The sequence below is a fragment of the Eptatretus burgeri genome, chromosome 1 (genome assembly GCF_056783735.1).
Source record: "Eptatretus burgeri isolate ZD-2024b chromosome 1, Ebu_testis_v1, whole genome shotgun sequence".
In the NCBI taxonomy this organism is placed as follows: domain Eukaryota; kingdom Metazoa; phylum Chordata; class Myxini; order Myxiniformes; family Myxinidae; genus Eptatretus; species Eptatretus burgeri.
The window spans coordinates 52364579-52391573 of record NC_140961.1 but is presented as its reverse complement, the minus strand read 5'-3'; the positions used below and the strand labels follow the sequence as shown (position 1 = coordinate 52391573).

Sequence of the window (26995 nt, the reverse complement as noted above, 5' to 3'; positions counted from 1 at the left end):
CCCGACTCAGATTGCAAAGCTTTCTGGCTGTGGAATGTAACATGTTCTCTGCTAATGGATTCATTTGTAAATAGAAAAGAGGAACAAACTAGAAGAGCATTCGGTAGAGCGCGTAACTCCGCCATGTAATGCCTGATCCACTAGAACATATCAGGCCCAATACATTTTTGAAATATCAAGCTATACAGTACTACATCGATTTTGGCCCTTTCTCTCAATGGTGAAGAATCACTGAAAAAAATTATAATAGTCGGATCTGGATCCAGATCTTCACCAAAATCTAATCAGTTCATCCCAGTCACACACCCAACCTGTCCACAACTTTTTGAGATATCCTGTACACAAGCAGATCAACAGACAGACAGACAGACAGAAAGGGGTGTAAACATAACGTCCTTCACCTTCGGTGGCAGAGGTAATAAGTGGAGGTGAGTAGTGAGGTTGGATTTTGGGAGATTCACCAGAAGTGTATTAATGGCAGAATGCACGCACCTCCAAAAAAATCAAGGAGAACACATCACGTCAAGGGCAGGGGGTGCAAGATGAGAAAGGAGGTGATAGAATATAGAACAGCAAGTTGTCTGCCGTGTGGGAGTAACAGACATACATTTCAGGCATGATTTCCCAAAGGTGAGACCGTACACCATCGAGTTGAATTTTTAGACGAACCAGCTGTATTGTGTCCTTTATGACATCACGAATTCTGTTGTAGCCTCATGAAGGTGTAGTGGTAAGTTGTTAGAAGTTTGAAGTTGTCAAATAAATTATTGGCATGATGGAGGATGGCCAGTTGGTAGATGTCTTTGAATGTCAAGTTCCAGTATGTGGTTTCCTCAAGTGAGATTGCAGCTGATGATGAGGCCCAAAAGCATAAGTAACAGTTGAATTACTTTAAACGGTTTGTCAAGGAAGTAGATGAGAGTGTTCACCAAATATCCTTTTGGAGAGAGAGATTTGCCATGGCTGAAAGACGTATTCCAAGTATCGGATAAGCTCCTGATTCTATCAAGGTCTGCAGAGATGGAAGAAGCTATGACCTGCCTATTCAAAAAATTAGGAATGCTGTGGCAGAGGATGGAGTTGTGAATGAAAATATGAGGGTTTCCTATGGAATCGCATCATCGATAAGCCTGGTGTTAGCTTAACGGTTAAGGTGGCTGGCTTAAGTTCGTAGGGTCTTGAGTTTGAGCCCCTGTCATTCCGTTAAATAACACCAGATGGGTTGTCTCAGCCTGTCATCCTTCCATGGTCGGCAAAATTAGTACTATCTGCACTCTTGGCAATGATGCAGCCAGCAGTAACAGGCCGCATGCAACATAATAATTTGATAAATAGTATGTAAAAGGTTCACAGGTGCATTTGCTAGCTTTGTCTCAGTGAGAAGTCAAGTGTAGAAGTACAGAGATTTTGGCATGCACCCAAAAAGGCTTTCAACAAAGTGTGGTCATCTCATGACTTCTGCATGAGACTGAAACATGGACAACACTTCCAGCCATCTCCACAACTTGAAGGATTTTCAGTGCTGTTTGCAGCAAGTTAACGGGTGTTCAACAATGGGACGATATTTCCAAAATTGACGTCCACCACAACACAAGCACATCACACACACCCAGAAACGATGATGCGTACAGCAACCCCTTTCATTTCTGTTGTAGTATGAACAAAATCTGTTCATTTTCCCACCGTTAACTTATTTCCACGTCTGCATTGTACCCAAAACCTCTGTGTGCAACTCCACGCTCCTCCGCAAAGAACGATTTCATGACACCTCCCTTCTCACCTGAACTTACTTTTTCTACCCTTTGGTTAAACAATCCTTCTCATCAGATCATATGAAAAATAAGCAATTTTTGTCAGAGTTTGTCCCTCTTATTACAGTCGACACCAGAATTCTGAAGCATGCAATGATTCAGTACACCTTCAGAAACTTTACATTCCTCACGTAGTGCTTTCAATGTGGGAAACAATTTGCTATTTGCACTATACAAGGTTATTGTTGGGAGGGAGGTATGTGAAGCAAACTATTATCCTCTCAATTGTCTCCACTCTTTGCAGAGGTACCTCATCTGTACTATAAGAGCTCTTTGTGTGTGTGTGTGTGTGTGTGTGTGTGTGTGTGTGTGTGTGTGTGTGTGTGTGTGTGTGTGTGTGTGTGTGTGTGTGTGCGTGTGTGACCATTTTTCACAGAAATGGCCAAACAGAATTTGGAGGTTCATCAGCCAGCGCCAGCGAGTATTTTAAACCCCAAAAATGTTTTTTTTGAAAAATTTCAATAAAAAAAGTCGTTTAAAAAATAAATATGTACCTATCTATAATTCCAGCAATGTGTGTGTGTGTGTGTGTGTGTGTGTGTGTGTGTGTGTGTGTGTGTGTGTGTGTGTGTGTGTGTGTGTATCCGACCGCCATTTCTCGACAACCGCCGGTCCGATCTGATTGAAACTTGCCAGGAATATTGCCGGGGACCCGGGGATGTGCCTTTTCAAGGTTTGATATTAATCGGACGAGCGGTTCCCAAGTTACGGCCATTTATCTGTCAACCAATAACAGGACACGGTGCTATGACATCACGAATGACGTCACAATTAATGTTTATTTATTATTATTATTTTTTTTTTTTTTGCACGATTGACGTCACAATTCTTCTTATTCTTCGTTTGGTATGAAGTCACAATTGACGCTGGGAAAAATGTGCCTTTTCAAGGTTTGATATCGTTCTTCATCTGTTTCAGCTGTTTCACAAGTGTTTCCCAAGGTTTGAAAGCTGTTTTTTTTTTTCCCAAGGTTTGAATTAGTTATTCAAATTATTAATTAATCCCAAGGTTTGGGGGGGGCGAGAGAGAGGGGCGTCACAATTCGAGAGAGGAGGGGGCGAGAGAGGGGGCGGGAGGGGGGTGAGAGTGGGGCGAGAAAGAGGAGCGAGAGAGAGGAGCGAGAGAGGAGCGAGAGAGGAGAGAGAGAGGAGGGAGGAGAGAGGAGGGAGGAGAGAGGAGGGGAGAGAGGGGGGGCGTCACAATTCTTCTTATTCTTAGTTTGATATGACGTCACAATTGATGCTGGGGACGTGAGTATGTTTCCCAGGTGTTTCCCAAGTTATGGCCATTTATGATACGGTTGTTCCGATCTAATTGAAATAATGCCCCAATCCAGTCGTCGTTTACAAGAGTGAAGGAACGAAGCTGCACCTACGGGCAGGCACTAGTATATAATAATAATAATAATAATAACAACAAAAAAAAAATCGCTCTGTAAGCCTTTGTAGCGACGTGAAAGGTAATATTAAATGATCCCCAACCCCATTCCTTTGTGGGTATCGGGAAGGGTTTTCAGCTCCCACGAAGAGAATAGAAAAACAACAAAATTTGATTTCTTCAAAATGCCAAAAGGATTAGAACAGCACCCACTGGGCAATTCTGGGTACCCTTGCTAGTATTTCACAAGTGAACACAGGGGGCCTTGGCAACAACCCATGACGGCACATCACACACTCCAATCTCTGCTGTCTGTCTGACAAAAAGACTTTGTACACTCTTCACAAGTTCTTTACACTCTGCTTCTTTCACCGACTTTTGTCAGCATTGAAATAAATTCTGCACAAATTCCCCCCCCCCCCAAAGTGTTGTTCAACACCGTTTAAAGTTGTATTCTCTGACTCTACTGTCAGGGTTCATAGCCATCAATGTATTCTAAACAGTGTCAGTGCTGCCGAAGCAGTTCCTTGGCAATGGTTCAGATTTGTTTTATGCTGGATAGTTTGCAATTGTCTTTGCAGTAATCAATCAGGGCAGGAAATTAGAATTTTGCCAGGGTGCTGGTGACAACTCCCATTTACTCTTCACAAAGGACAATGTCAAATCTATAACTTCCACTAACTAATGCCAGCGGAAGGCACATCCAGTTCAATATCCACCCAAGGGACGGCATAAGCATTGATGTATCGCCCTGCCTGTGAAGCACCAGCATGACAGTTTCTAGCTGGGCCGAGATTCAAACCGAGGAAAAACATCTCAGAGGGGAGTGTGTCGACTTCTAGGTCAGGTCAGGTATGGGAGCATGCACCAGAGCAGCACGTCGCTGCGTCCACTTTCCGCCAGTACTCCAGGGGCCTCCGTCTGGCCATCTCCCAGGCAGATGCCTGGCCCATCCTCATCTCCTTGAGATGCCGGTCAACCTGCTGCAACCAGGAGGCACGTGGTCGGCCCATTGGCCTCCTCCACTCACAAGACTCCCTCGCTGAGAGTATCTAGTGAGCAGGATCAGCGTCAGGAAAACGAGCCACATGTCCATACAGCCGCAACTGACGCTCACGGACTATGCAGGGAACAAATCTCATCCGAGTCTCTCTCAGCAACCGCTCGTTCGACACAAAATCTGACCAGCGATAGCCAAGGATTCTCCGAAGAGACCTGGTACCAAAGGAATTAAGTCTCCGTCTCAGATCCTTGGTCAGAGTCTAAGTCTCACATCCATAGAGCAAGACTGGAAGCACCAAGGACCTGAAGACTCGGACTTTCGTCCTCCCGCACAGGTACCGGCAGCGCCACACCCCATGATCCAGTGAATCCATGACTCCCCAGGCCCGACCCAGACGTCTATTGACCTCTGACTGACAGCCAGCAGAGACATGAATATCACTGCCAAGGTAAGTGAATCTCTCCAAGACCTCAACATCCATCAGAGTGAAGTCATCCATCAATTGGCCTCATTGGTGACATCAGCTTCACGACTGTTGTTATCCTTCTCATTCCTCATTTACCAACAGTAATTTCCATATTAATAAGCATCTCCATTGCCAGAACACACTCTTTGCCAATACTCGTGTATGTGTGTGTGTGTGTGTGTGTGTGTGTGTGTGTGTGTGTGTGTGTGTGTGTGTGTGTGTGTGTGTGTGTGTGTGTGTGTGTGCGCGCGTGTGTGTGTAATGTATGTCACGTATAATGTGTGTGTGTGTGTGTGTGTGTGTGTGTGTGTGTGTGTGTGTGTGTGTGTGTGTGTGTGTGTGTGTGTGTGTGTGTGTGTGTGTGTGTGTGTATTTCAAGGCAGTGAAGGAGCATATGATATAAAACTCCAAAATTATAATCACCATTTACCAATTCGAAGATGGATTGGGTGAATATGGGTGAGAGGAAGTGGATTATGAAATATTGTAAGTTAGATTTTTTAAATGATTGATTTACAAAAGCATCTTCAAAACTTAAGTATGGCAGAGGCATTTATCGAAGCTGAAAAGCTAATAACAGTCATGGCACCAGCATATCTTGACTGAGAGGAAATTAATTTTATTTATGTCACTCGCTGGAATATATATTCGAGAAAAAGTCACATCAAGATAAGTTAGTTATGCACGTCAGGTTTGTAGCTACCAATAATTGTTCATAAGAGTCCACAGAATTAAAATTCCAATACATCCCAGAACTCAGTGATCTCACACTCACACTCAGACTCTCTCTCAAACCCAAACACAAACACTCAAACATACAAAATTCCAGTGGTCTGAGAGACTAATCACTGATGCGCTCAATTACTGGGTAACATGTCAGAGTCTGAACCTTTTTGTTGTTTTTTTTACAGGTTCTGAGGTTCATCGAGGAGCTGTTACATGCACACAGACACATTAGACAACAACGCACTTGACTTCAGACAAACAGCTGGTGACCTTCGGGGGGTGACGACTTAATAATGGAGAATCCTAAAACATCTTGTAATGTCACTTTTCTATCAACAGTCAGGGGGAAAATTAAGAAAAAAAATCTCCCCGCTACACCCGACTCGATGGGATGTAAATCCATGGAGGTTGTCTGAGCTCTATTCTCAAAATACTGAGTGTCAAATGAGGAAGCAACACGTACCATTTAAAGTCTTTGGTACAACATGGCCAAGGTCAGAATTGAACCACCAACGTCCAAACTTAGAGCCATCACTCCAACCACAATGCCACTGAATCTGGTTCTTCTTTGTTATTTCAGAATATTGCTGAAATTGCTTTTAATTCATGGCTTGTGTGGTGTGAGGGCTTAAACCAGGAGCCTAGTTAAAGAAATATCCATATACCGTATTTTCCGGTGTATAAACTGCGGCTGTGTACAAGCCGTACCCGTATTTTTCACCCTCAAAAAAGTTTTTAAAAACTTTTTCGGTGTATAAACCGCACCCATGTTTTTCACCCTCAAAAAAATGGATATATTGATCATTTTATTTTCTGATCTAGATCTAAATAGGTTTGTATATGAACTTTGTATGGAACAAAGTGACGGAGATATCAACATGCTAACTCCCATGTTTGCTTAATTACATCTAACAGTCTTATTCTCGTTTCCAAGAAGTTTAAGAGAGAGGAGAGGATACCAAGAAGTTATTTTTCTTTCTTATTTAAAAAAAAATATTACAAAGAGGATTTTTTTTATATTTGCAGAAAAAGGAAGAAAAGAGATTCATATCGGTATTTATACACATTTATTGTGGATTTGTGGCCTTGAAAAGGGCCGTTTGGGTTTGATGAAGCTTTTGAGCTAAACCCAAGGAAATCCTCATCATGTTTTCCTCATCCAAGATGGCACTTAACTCATTGTCTGAATCAGGGATGAGCAAGTCCCCGTCGCTGTCACCATCATTTGCAGCCTCCTCCCAAATGATGTCGTCCTCTGTGCCGTCCATGTTGTTGGAGATGCAGCATTTCAGAAATGCTCACTTGATGATGTCCGACGGTATCTCCTCCCACACATTGACGACCCAGCCAGAGATCATCGGAAGGTCGACCTTTCTCATCCCCCTACTCTTGGTGTTGGTCTTCTCCCCACTCATTATCCAGTCAGACCAACAGCGACGTAGCCCGTCCTTGAACAGCTTGTTGATGGACACATTGAGGGGCTGCAGAAGCGGTCATACCACCTGGGATGACGACGAGATCGGTGTTGGTCCAACGGAGCAGCGCTTTGGTGTCATCGGTCTTGTGACATCTGAATGCATCCAGAACGAGCATGCTCCGTCGTTGGGAGAGACCACCATTCGACCTACTACTCCAGCATGCACCCAGCCCTGGACCAGTCCCTCATCTATCCACCCGTTCTGCTGCTCAGAAACAATGATGCCGGCTGGAAACTTTTTTTAGGCAGTGTCTTCCTCTTCAACACGACATACAGGGGAAGTTTTCCACTGTCTGCGGTTCAGGTGAGCCTGGCAGTGAATCGGTCCTCTTTGTGACCAGAAGTGTTGATCGTCATATTGTGCTCCCCCTTCACTGTGATGACCTTTTTGAGAGAAACCATTATCACAGACAGAGAATTTGTTCAGTCGCTCTCCTGTATGGATCCTCATTTGCTTATTCAAATCACTTTTATGAGAGAAACCTTTGTCACAGACAGAGCACACAACTAAACTCTAAGTGTCTCCGTTTTTTATTTATTTAATTTCCGCACAAGGTTAATAAAACGCTGTTCAAAACAAATTCTTGACCTGAACCGATTTTCATAATTTAAATGGCGGAATTGAGCTTAACAGCAGTTCCGACTGCTACAAAAGTGTTCATTTGGAATGTAATTGAAATTCAGCATTGATCGTTTTTAAGACTGAGTTTTTTTTCTTTTCCCGTGTATTAACCGCACCCCCAAATTTAACCTTTTTGCCGATAAAAAAGCGCGGTTTATACACTGGAAAATACGGTATATAATATCCGCCAGTCGGTCGGTTGGTCTGTTCTTCAGGGAGGGCCTTTCAAATCAAAAAGGCCACCATTTTGTTTGCTCCACGGAGCCTCTTTCATAAGGCTTGCACTTTCTTAGTCTCTCACAGCTTTATCTTAACTCTAATTCAATATCTGATTTCATTTTTCATGGTCGCTAAAATGGTTTAAGACTCGGTTGAAAGAAGGGGAGAAAATTGGATGAAAATTAGCATTTTTAGACAAAGTGAAAAAGAAAAAGAGCAATTAGAGATTGCAGGCCCTCGGCAGGACTTATTTTGTGTGGTGTTTGTGTACTGGTGTGTTATGTAATTAATAAGAAATATAATTAGAACTGCCACTTTATAACTGCTGGCTGTGATGACCGGGTACCAAGACATCCCGCTTTAATGCAACCCTGCTTTGATTGGATATCTGACCCTGACCAATGACGTTTTTCATTATTATTCAAATGAACTTAGAATGGGATTAAAATAAATTCAATTCAAATCAAATGTAAGAACAAATAGGTACAGTCCTGCATTGGAGTCATCAGAAGGAACCCAACCAGATATGCAAAAAGCAAAGATGAAGTCATCAGGAGGAACCTGGATAGGATTCACATTTCAGCTGCTACTTCTCCACCCTCAAACCCATCCAGGCAAAGCCAAGTGAGCCTTATTCAAAAAAAAATCAAAATCTAAAAAAAAAACACATATTAATACAATTAAATAATTTTGCTTGCAAGACCATGCATCCGATCAAGTTGAAATTTAAAACATGTATTTCCCATCTTTCGTAAATGTAAATGTAAACTAGATTGTAAATGTGAAGTTTCACATCAATTGATTAAGTGGTTCCAGAGAAAACATTATTTAATATTTTTCTTTAATACAATCTTCTTCTTCTTCTTTCGGCTGCTCCCGTTCGGGGTCGCCACAGCGGATCATCCGTATGATCCGCATAGTGATTTGGCACATGTTTTACGCCGGATGCCCTTCCTGACACAACCCTGGTCACCTCTTTCGACACAGGGATATTTTCTTTAATACAATATGGCTGCCAAACCATGTGACCTATCATTTATTCCTGAACAAACTTGTACACCAATGGCTTGGGGAACATTTGTGTGATGTTTCCCCTTGATTTGTCCAGCCGTTCTGGAGAAGAAGACCTTTATAGGTTTTAGGGTAAATCAAATATGGCTGCCAAACAATGTGATCTATGACATCATATGTGTGAACCTTTTGTTCCTCATGGATAGGCAGTCATACATGTAAAGTTTCACCTCAATCTGTTCAGCCACTTCAGAGAAGATTTTTAAAGGTTTTTTTGTTTGTTTATTTTTTTTTAAACAACAAGGTTGCCGAATCACGTGACCAATGATGTAATCAAATGTTTTTTTTTTATGTGGACCATTCTATCCCAAGATGACCCTCAAGGATTTTCATACTGATCAGATGTCGCGTTCTACAAATGCAATATTGCCGTCATAACAAAGGCACCTATGATGTCATTAAAAAAAATCACACTTATTCTCCATGAGGAGTACTTGCAATGTGCCAAATTTCAATTTTTTCTTGGTGCGATTTCAGAGACACAGAGGACCAAAGTTTTTCCGTTTTTTCCAATATGGCTGCCACACCACGTGACATATGACATATTTATCATTAAAACATCCTACATGAACAGTCAGACCTATGGTGGAAATTTTGTCTCAATCTGACAAGTGATTGCAGAGAAAAACATGAAAGTTCTGTGCAGACAAAAAAAACAGACAGACAGACAGACAGACAAATAAACCAATGTCACCCGCAGGGTGACCCGTATCTTGCCAAAAGGTGACCATGTGTGACTTCTTTAAGGTCACACTGAGGTGAACAGAGCTGCTTTCTACCAGGAGCGACTCCTTGAGGAATATCTGCCTACGAGAGATTCCGATGAGAAGCGTTCTACAGAGTAACCATGAAAAATATGCTTTTTCCTCATAACGTCACCAAATGACGTCATAATGTCTCAAGCTTGACATATCTAGAAAGCACTCATCGAGGTGTTCAATTTGAGGTACGACGCGATATGGTTCCTAAAACTTGAAAATTTGACCTTGGGGTCAAATATGTTTGACCTGAGGCGCTAACCATGAAGGTCAAGGCCAATCGCCACCAAAAATTAATCAGCTGAGCGCCACACCATGAACTATATTCCCATGAAGTTTGAAGGCGATCCGATCAAAATTACTCAAAAAATAAGGGTTTCGTCGACTCCCCTGATTTGCGACAAAGTGACCTTGACCTTTGACCTTGACCTTCAAAATTTTATGTGCTGAAAGGGACCTCCTATAGGCCTCTGATATGCGAAGTTACAAAAATTTCCAATGATAACTGTGCTCTGCAGAGTGATTTATACGTGATTACAGACCAAAAAATAAAAAAAATAAAAAAAATTAAAAACATATGAAGGTCAAGGCCAATCGCCACCAAAAATTAATCAGCTGAGCGCCAGAGCATGAACTATATTCCCATGAAGTTTGAAGACGATCCGATCAAAATTACTCAAAAAGTAAGGGTTTCGTCAACTCCCCTGATTTGCGCCAAAGTGCCCTTGACCTTTGACCTTGACCTTCAAAATTTTGTGCACTGAAAGGGACGTCTATAGGCCTCTGATATGCGAAGTTTCAAAAATTTCCGATGATAACTGTGCTCTGCAGAATTTTTTATACGTGATTACAGACAAAAAAAAATAAAAAATAAAAAATAAAAATTAAAAAAACATACAAGCTGACTAACATATCTTGCAAAACTTAGTTTTGGCAAGATAAAAAATAAAAAAATAAAAAACATATGAAGGTCAAGGCCAATCGCCACCAAAAATTAATCAGCTGAGCGCCAGACCATGAACTATATTCCCATGAAGTTTGAAGACGATCCGATCAAAATTACTCAAAAAATAAGGGTTTCGTCGACTCCCCTGATTTGCGCCAAAGTGACCTTGACCTTTGACCTTGACCTTCAAAATTTTGTGCACTGAAAGGGACCTCTATAGGCCTCTGATATGCGAAGTTACAAAAATTTCCGATGATAACTGTGCTCTGCAGAATTTTTTATACGTGATTACAGACAAAAAAAAACAAAACATACAAGCTGACTAACATATCTTGCAAAACTTAGTTTTGGCAAGATAATAATCAAACAAACCAAAACGCAATACACTCTCCTTTGGTGAGGGTAATTAAGACCTGAAATATAAAGTCCATTCAGACTCCCTCACAGCTTTATCTAAATTCTAATTCACCTTCCGATTTCATTTTTTGATGTCGCTAAGATGGATTAAGTTTCAGATTCAGTTTCAGCAAAGATGCATTTTCAGCCGTTTATAATGTATTTGGTCGGATACAATGTGGGGAGGGGAGAGAGAGGCAGAGGGTGGGGAGGGGGAAAGAGGGAGGAGTGATGAGGGATGGAGTGATGGGGACAGAGTGGGGGGAGAGGAGAAGAAGAAGGGTGGGTGGGGCTCCCTGCCAGGGAAAACAGAAGTTTGGGATCGAACTGTAGTCTAATTATATTTTTCCATGTTCCCAGGGTACATATAAAGAGTTTCATTAATGCGAGTAATAATGCTCTTCCAAATATATAACAATACTTTGAAAAACTTTGTACATAATAAACTGAATACCTGGACAAATGATGGAATCCATTATTTATTAATAACGTTTGGTATTAAGGAAGTTTTAGTTTGTAAAGTGAAGTGTGTTTGATACTTTGAAGGTTAAAAATAGGACCAATACACCTGGGCACTCATCTGGTAGCGGCTGGATAAGAAAACCAGGGAACCACTGGTAGGTGTGGATAATCCGCAAAATATTTAACGGAGAAGAAAGTAAATACCTAAGGATTTTTTTTAATGCAGTGTCAACAAACTTTGGTACATCACGGGTGATGATGGTTGTGGTCAAGTTTCATTAAAATTGTTTGTGTTGTTTCGGAGAAGAAGTTGAAGATGTTTGTGGACGGACGGACGGACAGCATGACATCCCATAAGCTCCCCGGAACTACGTTCCAGGTGAGCTAAAAATGAATGGCAGAAGTCAATCAGTCAAGGCAGGTTGTCCCCTCTCTCAAATCAATCAAGTCAAGGCAGAAGTCAATCCACACCCTCTCCCACCCCTCACCTCCTACCTCCCTCCTCTCCTGTGCACGTTCCTCTCCCCTCACCCCTCTTGTGAGTGAAGCATCAAATATGAAGAGGGGGCAGTGCAAATGTGATACACATCTATGCCTGTGGGTTTCCCACAGGTTCCCCACCAGTATTAGTTATAACAGGCCAAAACAAAACTGACAGAATTTCCAGAAGCAATATATATCTTTTTACACTAATTTTAAAAAAGATTATCTTTCTTTTCACAAAATATAATATCTCACATGTTCAGTGCAATCTTAGATAAATTCAACAGCAACTTCACATGAATTCATGATGAAGCAATTTTTCAAACGAACAAATATAATCATGCATGTTGGGGAGAATGGAACAACCCAAATATGGGCGACCACAGCTTGCAAAAGATTATACAATGGTGTGGCAGCTGGAATGTGAAAAGAGAAATTGTGTTGGCTAAAAGCAGCAAGCTTCCACCATTCCTCAGTGCATTCCATTCTCCTCTTTATTGAGGTCCAACATTGCAGTGATTGCATTGACAGACACACACACACAGCCAGAGGGCATTTTGGTATGCCCCCAATGAGCAGGAAAATCCATTTTATACTTTTCCTCGCCTTTTATTTTCATTACAATGTCACAAAGCTCATGGAGGAGCTTGTACATTTATTGTATGAAGGAGAAGGACATTTGTCAGCAATCGATAGAGAACAACACAAATTATGACATTTCAACCTGGGATCACATCACCATGAGCAAAGGGATCATATGTGAAAATTACACAGGCAAACTCAAAATGATTGGCTTCAGTATAAAAACAGTAGTGTACAAGCTCGAGGGTTATTTGCTTTGCATAAATTAAAGCATTTTTAAAGAATTCATTCAATTTAATTTTAATTATTTTGACACTTTCCAAGCAGATAAGTTCAAGTCAACATGTTTTAGAAAAAAAAAGAAAAAGAAAAAAAAGAGTGTTGGACCACCTGTCAGTACCTACCAGTGTGTTAATGCTGTGCAAAGTCGAGTTGGCATCCATAAAGTTGGTTGTTACTTTCTTGAGGCCACCATTTGTCTCACTGTTGCCATAAAATCCAATTCCAATCGCAGTACTGTGGATGGAAGGCAAAATAATAATGTTCATATGTAGTCATCAATGACATGTATTTACTGAAGTTTAGCAACATAAAAGTATTGTTGGCCTGTATTCACAAGGATAAATAAAATAAGTATTTTTTTACTTGATGACCACTCAAGGCAGGTAGTTGTGGAAAGTAATAATTTAATGAGCAACACCAAACTTAAAATACTCATTTGTTCATGATTGGACAAACTGTTTGTGAGTGTGAGACTGGATGGGAAATAACCAAATGAAAACAATTCCTCGAATTACATCCAAACCAAAGTCCTGTGGGAATTTTCATGAAGTCAACCAGAATGGATTTACAGAAGAAGTTAAGGATCAGATCACCAGCCATAATCCTGTCCCTAAGCACTACAACAGGTCCTGTGAGATACTCAAGGATGCTACGAAAAACAACATGCCATGGATTTTGTAAATCCTCCACACCTTGTTGGCTTCCTGAAACTAACCACCTCCTTCAACAGTGTGAAGCTTCTGGGAATATAAGCATTGCAACTGAGCTCATGGAATTTTTGGATATGGGTTGACTTTAAAGGTGGCAGGAGATGGTGGAGGATCTCATTTTCACTCATTCCTGAAGTAAAGAATGGAACCGACTTAGGCATCTTGGAGCCACTACTCTTACTCAACATCAACCACCTAAACTAAGAGCTAATGCTTTTGCTTCTAAGCTGCACCTCAACTCAAAGAAGTAAGACGTAAAGTTTTCAAGGAACCAACACCATTTCATCATCTCCTCAAACATCCCTGCTTTCTTCTCCCTCCAACAGAGTTGACATATATGTTGACCTTTCTTCCACAAAAGCAAGAAAAGTGTCAGGAATAGATGGCATCTACCCTGAATTCCTGAAGAACATGGGGCGTCTGGAATGTGACTTGTTAGCAAAATACAATCAGCTGGTGCTATACCTTAGATCCAGAGAGAAACAAAGGTCATTGCCATTTTTCAGCCAGAGAAACCTGCTGCTGGTCCATCAAGCTGCTGGGGGATGTCCCTGCTGTGTATAATGTACAAGTTTTCTGAGAATCTCTTATTGGCCAAATTTACTCAACTGGTGGAGCCTGACATTCTCAAAGAACAAGCCAGCTTTAGACATGGTATAAGTTTAATAGATCAAATACTGGCACTCACCACCAAGATTAAGACTGGTGGCCAGCATGCACCCAAGTCAGGTGTTGCAATCATCAACCTCTCTTCAGCATACAACACCATATGGTGACATGGACTGCAACTGAAAGCTGCTAAACGATTCCAATGCCAAGCCACAATGTGCACCCTTTCCTCAAGGCTCAGTAATTGAAGGTTACAGGTTTCTCGTAAAGACCAGACAAACTCCACAAGGACCCTGAACGAGGGCTCCCAGAAGTCTTTGTTTTAGTTCCAATTTTCTTCACATATACTTAAGTCTTGAGAATTAAATTATCTTCCCAGTGTTGGCTGCAGTACAATCCTAAAGAGATGAAGGGAGCGGTTGCTCTGCTAAGCTAATGACTAAAAAGTGGAGCCTATCAAAGTTTTAGATTGAAGAGTCATTTTTAAATTTAAATTGTTCCTGGCAACTCTCAGAACTATTCTGTGTAGCACAGACAGGTTAATCTGTGACAAGCATTTCCCATTGTCCAGTTTGCATGCACAATAGCAGGTGTGGCACTTACTTCCCGGTATGCACTCATTACAGTAATATATATATATATATATATATATATATATATATATATATATATATATATATATATATATATATATATATATATATATATATATATATATATATATATATATACATACACACACATATGTTGTTGTTCTTCTTTCGGCTGCTCCCGTTAGGGGTCGCCACAGCAGATCATCCGTTGTGATCCGCATACTGATTTGCCACAGGTTTTACGCCGGATGCCCTTCCTGACGCAACCCTGGTCACCTCTTACGACACAGGGATAAGGATTGGGTTTCACCATGATTCCGGGCTGCCCTACACCCTCACAGCGCGGCCCAGCGCAGAGCGTCCGTCCTCAAGCGATCCTCCAACCTAAGCCTCCGAGTAGCCGGATTACAGGCGCACGCCACTATGCCCAGTATATATATATATATATATATATATATATATATATATATATATATATATATATATATATATATATATATATATATATATATATATATATATATATATATATATATATATATATATATATATATATATATATATATATATATATATATATATATATATATATATATATTCACACACACACACACACACACACACGCACACACACAAACATATATGTTTATACTCAAACCCACAATAAATACATGGACACAGCAACTTAAAATAAACATGGGGATTTAATGAAAATATAAATATTTAAAAGGGTATAATTTAAAATGTAATAATAAAAATGAGATAAATTAAAACCGAAAGTCGAGGAACCTCCACACAGACTTTAACACAGACAAGAGGAAAAGAAAAGAAAAGCAAATCCTCCCTTTTTCTGGCACTTAACTTAGTCCAGAGATGGTCTTTACTGAACTTTGGGATCGAGGTGCTTCTTCCCACGTAGGAAGATGTGCCCTAAAATGGCGCCGAGCCACGCTCTGGGCGGGAAACGTACATGATGTAATTCATGAGGTGATATTCAACACCAGGGCTCACCAACCACCATGCGACTTCTTCGTCGATTGCATTTGCCAATGCCGCAGCTCTCTGCACAATGGCGCCGCTTCCTTCGGTGATATACATGAGGCTTTGAGGTCGGTCTCTCACTACCCCCCAAGAGTCAATGGCCAGCGTTTTTCTCCACTACGCAAGCCAATTCACATCAGCACAAATACGAGAATCATGCAGTCATTTTGTCGTGCCGAGAGGAGAGAAAAGCGAGATCCTCCATCGGAGTCATGTTCCTCTCACGACTAAAAACCCACGAAACCAAAACCTCTTCCTTCTGATGTCACGCCCATCAATCATCTACCTCTGGGCGTGGCTTGTTGGCACGAAAACCGGGAGGCAGGGTTTCTGCCTGCTCAGCACGTCTGGCTTGTTGTTGGTATAAAAATGCACTTCTTTCATGGCTGGATTGTAAATACAAAAACGGAAGGGAAAGTCACAGAGGGCAATTACATACTTGGGGAAATTGGTCTTAATCCCAATCTAATTAATACAGCACCCCCCCTCCATGTGATGACACATAACACTGAAGCTCATAGTTTCCATACTTCATTTACTTCAAGATGTCTCTGACATGTCCACGGACCAGGCAACCCTATACAATCCTAACTTTCCTATGAAATTCCTCCATTTACCCCCACAACCGTAACTTTGTATATATATATATATATATATATATATATATATATATATATATATATATATATATATATATATATATATATATATATATATATATATATATATATATATATATATATATATATATATATATATATATATATATATTGTTGCTGATTCGCGCCCGCTGGCGTGCGAACAGCCACGTAACTCGAATCGCGGCACGTCGCCCACCGGACGGACAATCCCGTCGTGACCCTCTCGGACTAACGCCGGGAACTAGTCACGGGTGGGCCTTTCGGCCTCACCACGATCGTGCCAATCGGCCCCCCGTGTGGGATAGGGTTGCTCGCCAAATTCGACCTACCTAAGTACCCACACGGAGGGTAGACCGGGCGATCGCACCTCGCCGCAGGTCGACTTCGGACACGGGCCACTTTAAGCGACCCGTTCCGTACTATCGGGATAACCGAGCGGTGTTATCGTCAACCCCGACGGTTCGATTAATTATCGGGCGTTTTAGCCCACGACCAACCCTTTACGTGAAGTAAGATGGAGATTCAATTAGAGAAAAGACGAAGCGAAACGGGAGAAACAGTTCAACATAAAGCACATTTATTTCGCGATGAACGGAAAGCACACATATACAATTACACCAAAAGCAAATGTAAAAGCAAAACACAATGCAGATATACCACCGACTACCGAGCACACGGCAACACTTATACAGTTTTACTTCACAGACGGCGCCGACAACACATATACTCAAAGCAAAAGAAAAGGACCACCCTCAAGGATGATGGGGGCAGACGGGCCTGGGGCCGAGACCGCGTCGGGCCTACCCGTCTGATGAGGCGCAAAATGGCGGTGGCGCCCCGACTCCGCGGGCCTCGCGGACAGTGTCTGGAATGGTGTGGTAACGGGGCCCCCTTCTCGCACTATCTCAGCGCGGGGGGAAACAGGAGGGGGTTGTTGATGCTCGGGGGGAAGGAGGATATCTCCCTGGCTCGGGTCCCGCGACGAGCGTCTCCACCACGACCTCGGTCGCGTTACCGGCCTCTCCTCTCCGCAGCTCCCCGACTCTGACACGAGCACCCCCTCGACTGCCTTCGCCGCCGCCACCTCTCCAACTCTCCACAGCTCCGTCCAACTGCCTTCTCCGACTCCTCTCTTGACTGGCTCTTCCCAACTCAACTCCGAACTCTTCTTCCCAACTCAACTCGACTCCACCAACTCCCAACTCAACTGCACTCAACTACGAGCGAACGCGGCCCTTTATAGCCCCCGTGGCTTCGCTCCTTCGCCTTCGACCCTTTACCTTCGACCCTTCACCTCTGGCTGGCTCCCCATTGGACCGAGGAAAAGTGGGCGTGAATGCTTTTTGATCCATGAATCTGCATATAGCGATATTACTCCGACGCACCTGGAGGCGGGGCTAAATCGCCCCATGCTCACTGATAGGACGGAACAGAAGTGGGCGTGAGTCGTTTTTGATCCGATTTCTTCGGAAAGGCCGGCGCCTTTGCACCCGCTGCTCGGTGCGCGCCCTGCACGAGTCCAGGATCGGCGCCCACAAGCGGCGCGGAAATGGCGGTGATGCGATGGTTGCGAGGGCGAGTTGTGACGGTAAAGGTCGTGGCTGTTGGCGTTGTTGTTGTTGTGAAGCGGCGTTGTGGCTGGTGGTTGTTGTGTGATGGCTGTTGAGACGTGGTTGGTGGTGGTAGTAATGGTGGTGATGGTAGTAATGGCGGCTGGTCCAAAATAAAGATAGTAAAAGAAAAACGGCTATCTAGAGGGGTCGCAGCCCGAATGAATGACATTTATTCCCTCTAAACAACGGGTTTGGGCCTAACTACACATATACTTAGAGATATCTCACCTAAGGGACCTGAATGGTGGTTTGCGAATTTCGTCAACCACAACAATATATATATATATATATATATATATATATATATATATATATATATATATATATATATATATATATATATATATATATATATATATATCTTCTTCTTCTTTCGGCTGCTCCCGTTAGGGGTCGCCACAGCGGATCATCCGTATGATCCGCATCGTGATTTGGCACATGTTTTACGCCGGATGCCCTTCCTGACGCAACCCTGGTCGCCTCTTACGACACAGGAATATGGTACACCTATTTTAACTGGGGTATATACTGGCCCAGTATACTGGTACTCATTTCGCCGACCTCGGAAGGATGACAGGCTGAGTCAACCCCCTGGTGTATTAATTCAGTGTCCCAACGGGGCTTGAACTCAGAACCTCTTGGATCCCAAGCCGCTGCCCTAACCACTGTGCCAACACCAGGATATATATATATATATATATATATATATATATATATATATATATATATATATATATATATATATATATATATATATATATATATATATACATACATACATATATATATACATACATACATATACATATATTATACAAACAGGGTGTGCTTACACATTGTGTAAGCTTACGAACCATGCTTCCCTATTGTCTTGGGTCACTCACCTGCATTTGATTTTTCATTCATTTTTATTTTCATCTACGGATGCTTTCAGACAGTTCCGTGATTTCTCCGGGTGTACTGGCTTCGATTTCCATTGGCCCACAAAATTTTAACTTTCTACGTCACCCGGAAGGTACCGATCTTTTATATCAATCAGTCAGTCAGTCAGTGACTCAGTGGTTAGAAAGAGTTTTATATATTAGATATATATGAAAAACAAGACATAATCACATCTATCACCTATGACTAGAGGGAATAACCAATCTGCTCTCACATAATCAATCACCCCAGGTGTCTAGGATTATAAATAAATCGACTCCTCCCATGTTCTTTTGGCCGAAGAAAGCTGCATAAAGCAACCATGAAAAGCAATAGAAGGTAAGCCCTTTGCCATTTCAAACCCTTCCCAGAGTTCTTCCACAGCTGTAACGACATTCACAAACGAGAACGGGCACTCATAGAGCGCATACCTTCGCCGCCACTACTTTTTTGTTCTTGGTATGAGTGTGGGGAACTGGTTTGATGCTGGTTTCATGCAAATCGAATAAGAATTGACTGAGTTATGCCGAAAACCGCATATTTTTCAAGGGCGTGACCCCCCCCCCCCGACATTTTACCCCAACCGGTGACATGTTTTGACGTCATTGTGTCAAAAGATTGGGCATTAAATTCTGAACATTTTGGTGCTGGGTTCATGTAAAGCAGACAAGAATTGACCGCGTTATGACAAAAACCGCATATTTTTCAAGGTCGTGACCCCCCTGACCTTTGACCCCTAACCGGTAACAAGATTATGGGTGTCATTGTGTCATATTGCATATCACAAGATGAGGCGTTGAATTCTGAACATTTTGGCGTTAGTTGCATGCAAATTGAATAAAAATTGACCGTGTTATCGTAAAAAGACGATTTTGACCTTTTCGTGACCTTGACCTTGACCTTTGACCCGAACGATCCCAAAATCTAATCGAATGCTTCCTGGCTAATAATCAATCATCCCCCAAATTTCATGCAATTCGGTTTAATACTTTTTGAGTTATACGAATCACAAGATTACAAATAAATAAATAAATAAATAAATAAATAAATAAATACACACCGACCAAAACATGACCTTTCGCAGAATGCGAAGGTAATAATACACACATGAGAATCCCAATGCTACACAGTACACACCCCCTCAGCCAATGGACCAGTTTCATGGCTCATTGGTGAATCATGAGCGACAGCGCAGACAGAAATGTGTTTAATCGTGGCTCCCAAGCATGTACCACGTGGAAATGTCAAAAGTCAACATATATATGAAAAACAGACCCAATCCCTCACTTGCGACTGGAGGAAATAACAAATTACCTCTCACCTCATCAGTTACCCCAGGTTTCTTCGGCCAGAAGAGCATGGGAAGAATCGATATATATATATATATATATATATATATATATATATATATATATATATATATATATATATATATATATATATATATATATATATATATATATATACTGAACAAAAATATAAACGCACCAACCTAAATATCTAAGTCAAGATTGCCATTATGGGAAAATGGTCAAACCGATGATATGTTTGAGCAATGGTTCCTTTGTTTTGCTCAAGACAGATGTTCCCATTGAAATTGACCACTCTGAGTGTGTGGACTCACACGTTGAGTAATCCTTCCCATGAGCACCATGGGGCTTGACAGAGTGATGGTCAGTGAGCGTGACCAGGACACAAACACTCCCTATAGCTTGCCCTATAAAAGGCCTCCCCAAAATGTGGACTGGTGCCAAATGTCAACATGCCACAGATGTCACAAATCTTGAGGGAGCGCGCCATTGGCATGCTGAATGCTGGGACGTCAGTACGGGCCGTTGCAGCACACTTCAATGTCCACCACTCCACCATTAGCCGCCTGAGAACGCGCCTCAGAGAGACTGGAAGCACCGTGAACCGCCCACATGCCCGGCGACCACGTGTGACCACCGCCGGTCAGGATCGTCACATGAGGCTGCAACATCTCTGGGATCGACTCCGACCGGCCACGAGGACTACAGATGAGACTGTCGGGCTGCATAACAGGCGCATTTCAGCCCAGACGGTGCGTAACCGCTTGAGGGAGGCCAACCTCCGAGCCTGCCGACCACACCGGGGACTCGACCTCACTGCAGTCCGGCGTCAGACCCGACTGAACTGGGCCAATGTTCACTTGCGCTGGACCCTCGCACGATGGAGGAGAGTGCTGTTCACCGATGAGTCGCGGTTCCAACTGTATCGGGCTGATGGCGGACTCCGCGTCTGGCGTCGGGCTGGGGAGTGCTGCACTGACACCAATGTCCTTCGTCGGGTGTCACACGGTGGTGCCGGTGTTATGGTGTGGGCAGGCATATGCCATGGAGAGCGCACTCGGCTTCATTTCATTGAAGGCAACTTGAACGGGCAGCGGTACAGGGACGAGATACTCAGACCCATCGTCGTGCCGTTTGTGCGCCTTCAGCATGTGACGTTTCAGCACGACAATGCTCACCCCCATGTTGCCAGGATCTGCATGATGGACCTCGGTAAGGAGGACATTGATGTCCACGACTGGCCTCCATATTCTCCCGACATGTCGCCCATCGAGCACCTTTGGGACGTTCTTGATCGACGCGTACGACAACGTTACGCAGTCTCAGAGAACGTCCGCCAGCTCCGTGTGGCTCTCCAGGAGGAATGGGAAAACATCCCTCAGGCCACCATCGATAATCTGGTGATGTCCATGCGCCGGAGATGCACCGCTCTGCGCGACACCAACGGTGGACACACCCGCTACTGACTGTGTGAACTCTGACAGTGACACCTCGGTTGTCGGCTGTTGTAGCACAAAGACTGTCGCCAGAATTCTCAAGGAACTCTTTGAAATTTAATGCTCAATTGTCATGGATTCTATAACCAAATTGTTGTGAAGATTTAGTATTAATGAGTTCGAGGTAAAATAGTAACAATCGCTTGGTGCGTTTATATTTTTGCGCTTGGTGCGTTTATATATATATATACTGAACAAAAATATATATATATATATATGTATATATATATATATATGTGTATATATATATATATATATATATAAATATATATATATATATAAATATATATATATATATATATATATATATATATATATATATATATATATATATATATATAAATATATATATATATATATATATATATATACGCATACATACACATATACATACTAGGAAATACAACCCGTCATTTCACTGACGGGAATATTAAGAGAGGGAGTGAGGACGGGGGGGGGGGGGGGGGAAGGGAAAGAGCCGGGAGATAGAGAGGTAGAGGGGTGGGAGGGAGGAGGCAGAGGACTGGGAGAGGAGAGAGGGGTGGAGAGAGAGGGGGAAGGGGAGAGCGAGGATGGAGGGGTGGGAGGAAGGGGGAGAGAGGAAACGAACAACCAAGCAGCTTGTATTGGGCTCACCAAGTGGCTGAAGCACTCAAGCAAACACTCCAATGAAACAGTTGATAAGGAACGGCTGGCTTGGGCAGCAATTAGCGATCGGTTATAACACACCACTCGGAGATGCCTGTAATGTCAAACAATCTCTAAATTGGACAAATGAAGACTTTTTTAAAAGCAGTCTGAAATGCTGCTAAGGTTAATTCCACAGTTTAAATTTTGAAATTTGGCTCAGGATAAGATATTCTGGAGCTTATTGCATGTGAAGAAGTGAAATAAAGCCATAAACAAGTTGGTGTCTCTGGGCATTTATAAGCGATGTATCCAGCAATTAATAGATCTGAAGATGAGGCTTCACTGACGAGAGTACTGAAAGGGGGGGAAAAAAGAGGGGGAGAGGGATAGGGGTGGGGAAAAGAGAGGAGGGAGGGAGAGCGAGGAGGGAGGGGAGTGAGGAGGGGGGGAATAAGGAGGGAGAGTGAATGAGGGAGGGAGAGCGAGGAGGAAGAGAATGTGAGGAGGGGTGGAGGAATGGAAGGCAGTGAGAGGTGAGAGGAAGGGAAGGCAGACGTGCGGTGGAGCATCACTTATGATTCATACCGTCCATCAAAATGCTTCTGCATAGAATAACAGTGAAGATGGAAACAAAATAATGTCTGAAATCCATTTTCTACCAGTCATACGATAAATACCACCCAGAGACAAACACCGCCTGGGCACGTCCAGAGAGAAACACGGCCTGAATTCATCCAGAGCCAAGCCGTCCAGAGACAAACACAACCCAGACACATTCGGAGACAAACTCCCGTCTAGACAAAAGTACTGCCCGGACACGTCTGGAGACAAGTTCGCGTCCAGAGAAAAACTCACTCGGAATGACAGAGCATGAACAACTGGCTCAGAATGATGGAGCACGAACAACTCGCTCAGAATGACGGAGCACGAACAACTTGCTCAGAATAACGGAGCACAAACAACTCGCTCAGAATGTCGGAGCACGAACAACTCGCTCAGAATGACCGAGCACGAACAACTTTGCTCAGAATGACCAAGAATGACAACTCGCTCAGAATGTCGGAGCACGAACAACTCGCTCAGAATAACCGAGCACGAACAACTTGCTCAGAATGACCGAGAATGACAACTCGCTCAGAATGACAGAGCATGAACAACTCACTCAGGATGATGGAACACGAACCACTCACTCAGGATGACAAAGCGCGGTACCGCTATCGACCACCAGGTGCTCTGAAAGTGGCTTAAGCACTCAAGCAAGCGCTCAAATTAAATGGATGATAAGGAATAGCTGGCCATGCTGTAACTGCAGACCTTATAGGATCCCTTTAACTTTAAAGCCATTCTTCACCATACATGCAGCAGTTAAAGAAATAAAATGAATACCTTCAAATAATGACTTCATCCACAAAAGAGTTTCTGCTTAATGCGAACAACCCTGGAGACATCGCAAAGTTAAATCGCGAATGAAATAAACATTGTAGATAATCCGCCATGTTCCCTGATCGTCTGTGTATGTGTCCCATGGTACATCGATTCGGGGTCTGCGCAAACGTTATAACTTTTTTTTAAAACATCAATTTTTCACCAGATTTGCTTTGATTCCCTGTGGAGCACTTCATGAAATCTCCAACAATATAGACACAGATCTGGCAGGCGCTATGGATAGGCATTCCCTCTGGGGGACAGGGCGTGATGTCTAGCAGTGAATGCATTAAATCATATAGCTCAATGAAGCTGGTTAATTTTGGCACGTTTCTAAATTTTTTCTTCACTCAATATAATTCTCCCAACAGCAGAAAAAAGATAAGTTTCATGCTTTGGAAATTTCACATTTTCTTGTGTATGTATGGAGAAGGGCCTTGATTGCTTAAAGTAAATAGGTATATCGGCTGAGTTATAAGACTTGTTACTTTTTTAAATTATCGAATTTCACCACAGATGTTGACACTTATTTAGTCAGAATAAAATCCATTCCTCAAAACAGAAATAATATTTTGATGATGTACTTTAATTATTCCGTAAGAGTAGATCGTAGAAAATCGTATCATATAATGCATGAAATCACTCGAAGCTCCTAATTTGAAAACTATAGCACTTACAAAAGCGATGTATACAGGGATTTGTAGCTATAATGAACCGGAATTCAATAAAATGAGTAAGGAAAGTGAAAAAAATAAGAAACAAGCTCGAATGAGCTAAGATCCTCGTCTTCTTAATGATGACGTCATAAAAACGAAAATGACGTCATTGTGATGTATCAGGTTTGCGATAAATTATCTGTGCTAATGCCCAGCTTGATTCCTGCAAACAAAATTCAAACAGCTTGCCTAGTTTCAGAGATAATGGTATCGGCGATTTCCATTAGCAGTGATATTATGACGTCAACTTTTTTTTCTAGGAAGAATTTCCAAAATCGGAGATGGTTACTGCCTGCGCGTGGGCTTTCTGCATATACATGGCAAGTTTCACGAGGATCCGATGAAAACTCTGGGTTGTGAAACAAAAAATGTCAAAAAATAGGAATGACGTCATAAAAATTGATATGACGTCATAGTGATGTATCATATGTGCGGTAATTCATCTCTGCTAATGCCCTGTTCGATTCCCACAAACATAATTCAGAAAGCTTGCCAAGTTTGAGATCATTTTTTAGGCTATTTCCATTAGCGGAGATATTTTGACGTCATAACTTTTTTTCGAGGAGGAATTTTCAAAATTGGAGATGGTTTCTGTCTGCGCAGGATATTTTTACATATATATATATATATATATATATATATATATATATATATATATATATATATATATATATATATATATATATATATATATATATATATATATGCCAAGTTTCAGGAAGTTTCGATGAAAACTGTAAGCTGTGAAACAAATGAAATAAAAAATGTCAAAAAATAGGAATGACGTCATAAAAATTGATATGATGTCATAGTGATGTATCATATGTGTGGTAATTCATCTCTGCTAAAGCCTTGTTTGATTCCTGCAAACAGAATTCAAAAAGCCTGCCTAGTTTCGGAGATAGATTTTTAGGCGATTTCCATTAGCGGAGATATTTTGACGTCATAACTTTTTTTTCTCAGAGGAATATTCAAAATCGGAGATCGTTACTGTCTGCGCAGGGTATTTTTACATATATACGCCAAGTTTCAGGAAGTTTCGATGAAAACTGTAGGCTGTGAAACAAAAAAGTCCACAAGAACAACAACGTAAGTAAGACTTAGAGATCCTCCACGAGGATCTAAAAAAACTTAATCATTAAATCATTAAGGCCTGTTCCAAGTCGAGGCATGGTTGAACAGGCCAAAAAACATGGCGGCTGCAGACCCCAACGAAGTTACCTCGGATATGCCTGAAGAGCCCAAAGAGCGAGGTGGCCAAGGATGCACCTGATAAAGGATATAATTAAATAAGGCCGTTAATTATCTTCTAAAGGGGTGTTTTAATTAACCCAAACACCCAATTTTCACTCATGCACTGCCATGGAGTTCCCTTAATATGCATGCAAAGTTTCAGACTGCCAGGTTTCATAGTTTTGGAGTTATAGAGGACACACACACACACACACACACACACACACACACACACACACACACACACACACACACACACGTTTATTGGACAGATATTTCGTGTCTATAGAAAGTCTACACCCCCTTTCAAAACTTTCACCTGTTGTTGCCTTACAGCTTGGAAATAAATTGCATTAAATCAGACTTTTTCCACCTATATTTACACATCGTAACCCAACTTCCAAATGAGAAACAAATTCCACAAGTTTCAGAAAATTAATTAAATATACAAAACTAGAATATCTTTCTTGGATAAGACAGTGTCCACCCACCTCCTACTCCTGAGTTAATACTAGATGGAAGCACCTTTGACATCGATTACAGCTGTGAGTCAGTTGGGATGGATCTCCACAAACTTTGCACACCTTGTTTGGGCAATATTTGCCCATTTTTCAATGCAAAACTGTTCAAGCTCGGTCAAGTTGCATAGAGAGTGTTGAAGGACAGCAATCTTCAAGTCATGCCACAGATTTTTGATTGGATTCAGATCGGGACTCTGACTGGGCCACTCAAGGGTGGCTTTCTTAATTTTATTTATCTTTTTGTTCCTTCGTCACTCTCGGAACATTTATATAAGTATTATTCCTAAGGAACATTTATCTTTTTGTTCCTTAGTCACTCTAGTGTTGCTTTGGGTCGTTGTCATGCTGAAAGGTGAACTTCCATCCCAATTTCAGCTTTCTTGCAGAGGGCAGTAGGTGTTCCTCTAGTATTTTCCTGTATTTTGCTCCATCCATTTTCCCTTCTATCTTTGGGTGATGTGCTGTGTTGGGTTCATGCCAAACGTAACGTTTTGCTTTTAGGTCAAAAAGTTCCATCTTGGTTTCGTTAGACCACAAAATTTGTTGCCACATGGCTTCAGAATCTCCAGAGGGGTTTTTTGCATGCCTCAAATGAGACTCAAGGTGGGATTTTTTGAGTAATGACTTCCTTCTTGTGGGGTGCTTGGGATATTGTTGTCACATGCACACAGTGACCAGTCTTTGCCATAAAGGCAGTTGTCATAAAGGTAATGTTGTCATTGGCCTCTTTGTGGCCTTTCTGATCAGTCTCCTCCTTGCTTGGTCATCTTGTTTGAAGGGACAGCCTGATCTAGGCAGGGTATTGGTGGTACCATGCACCTTCATCTTCTTAACTATTGACTTGACTGTGCTCCA

The 26995-nt window shown here is 42.0% G+C and overlaps 1 protein-coding gene across 6 annotated transcripts in view; it reads right to left on the bottom strand.

Moving 5' to 3' along the window:
• Positions 1–26995, bottom strand: part of TTYH2 (tweety family member 2) — a 181700-nt gene that overhangs the window by 120007 nt on the left and 34698 nt on the right. For all 6 annotated transcript variants that reach the window (XR_015058944.1, XR_015058945.1, XM_085884022.1 and 3 more), the window contains exon 3: positions 12804–12915. Coding sequence is in view for 4 of the 6 variants with exons in the window: in XM_085884022.1 (XP_085740148.1) it covers positions 12804–12915 (112 nt within the window). In the remaining 2 variants the exon portion in view is untranslated. The remainder of the gene's footprint in view (positions 1–12803; positions 12916–26995) is intronic.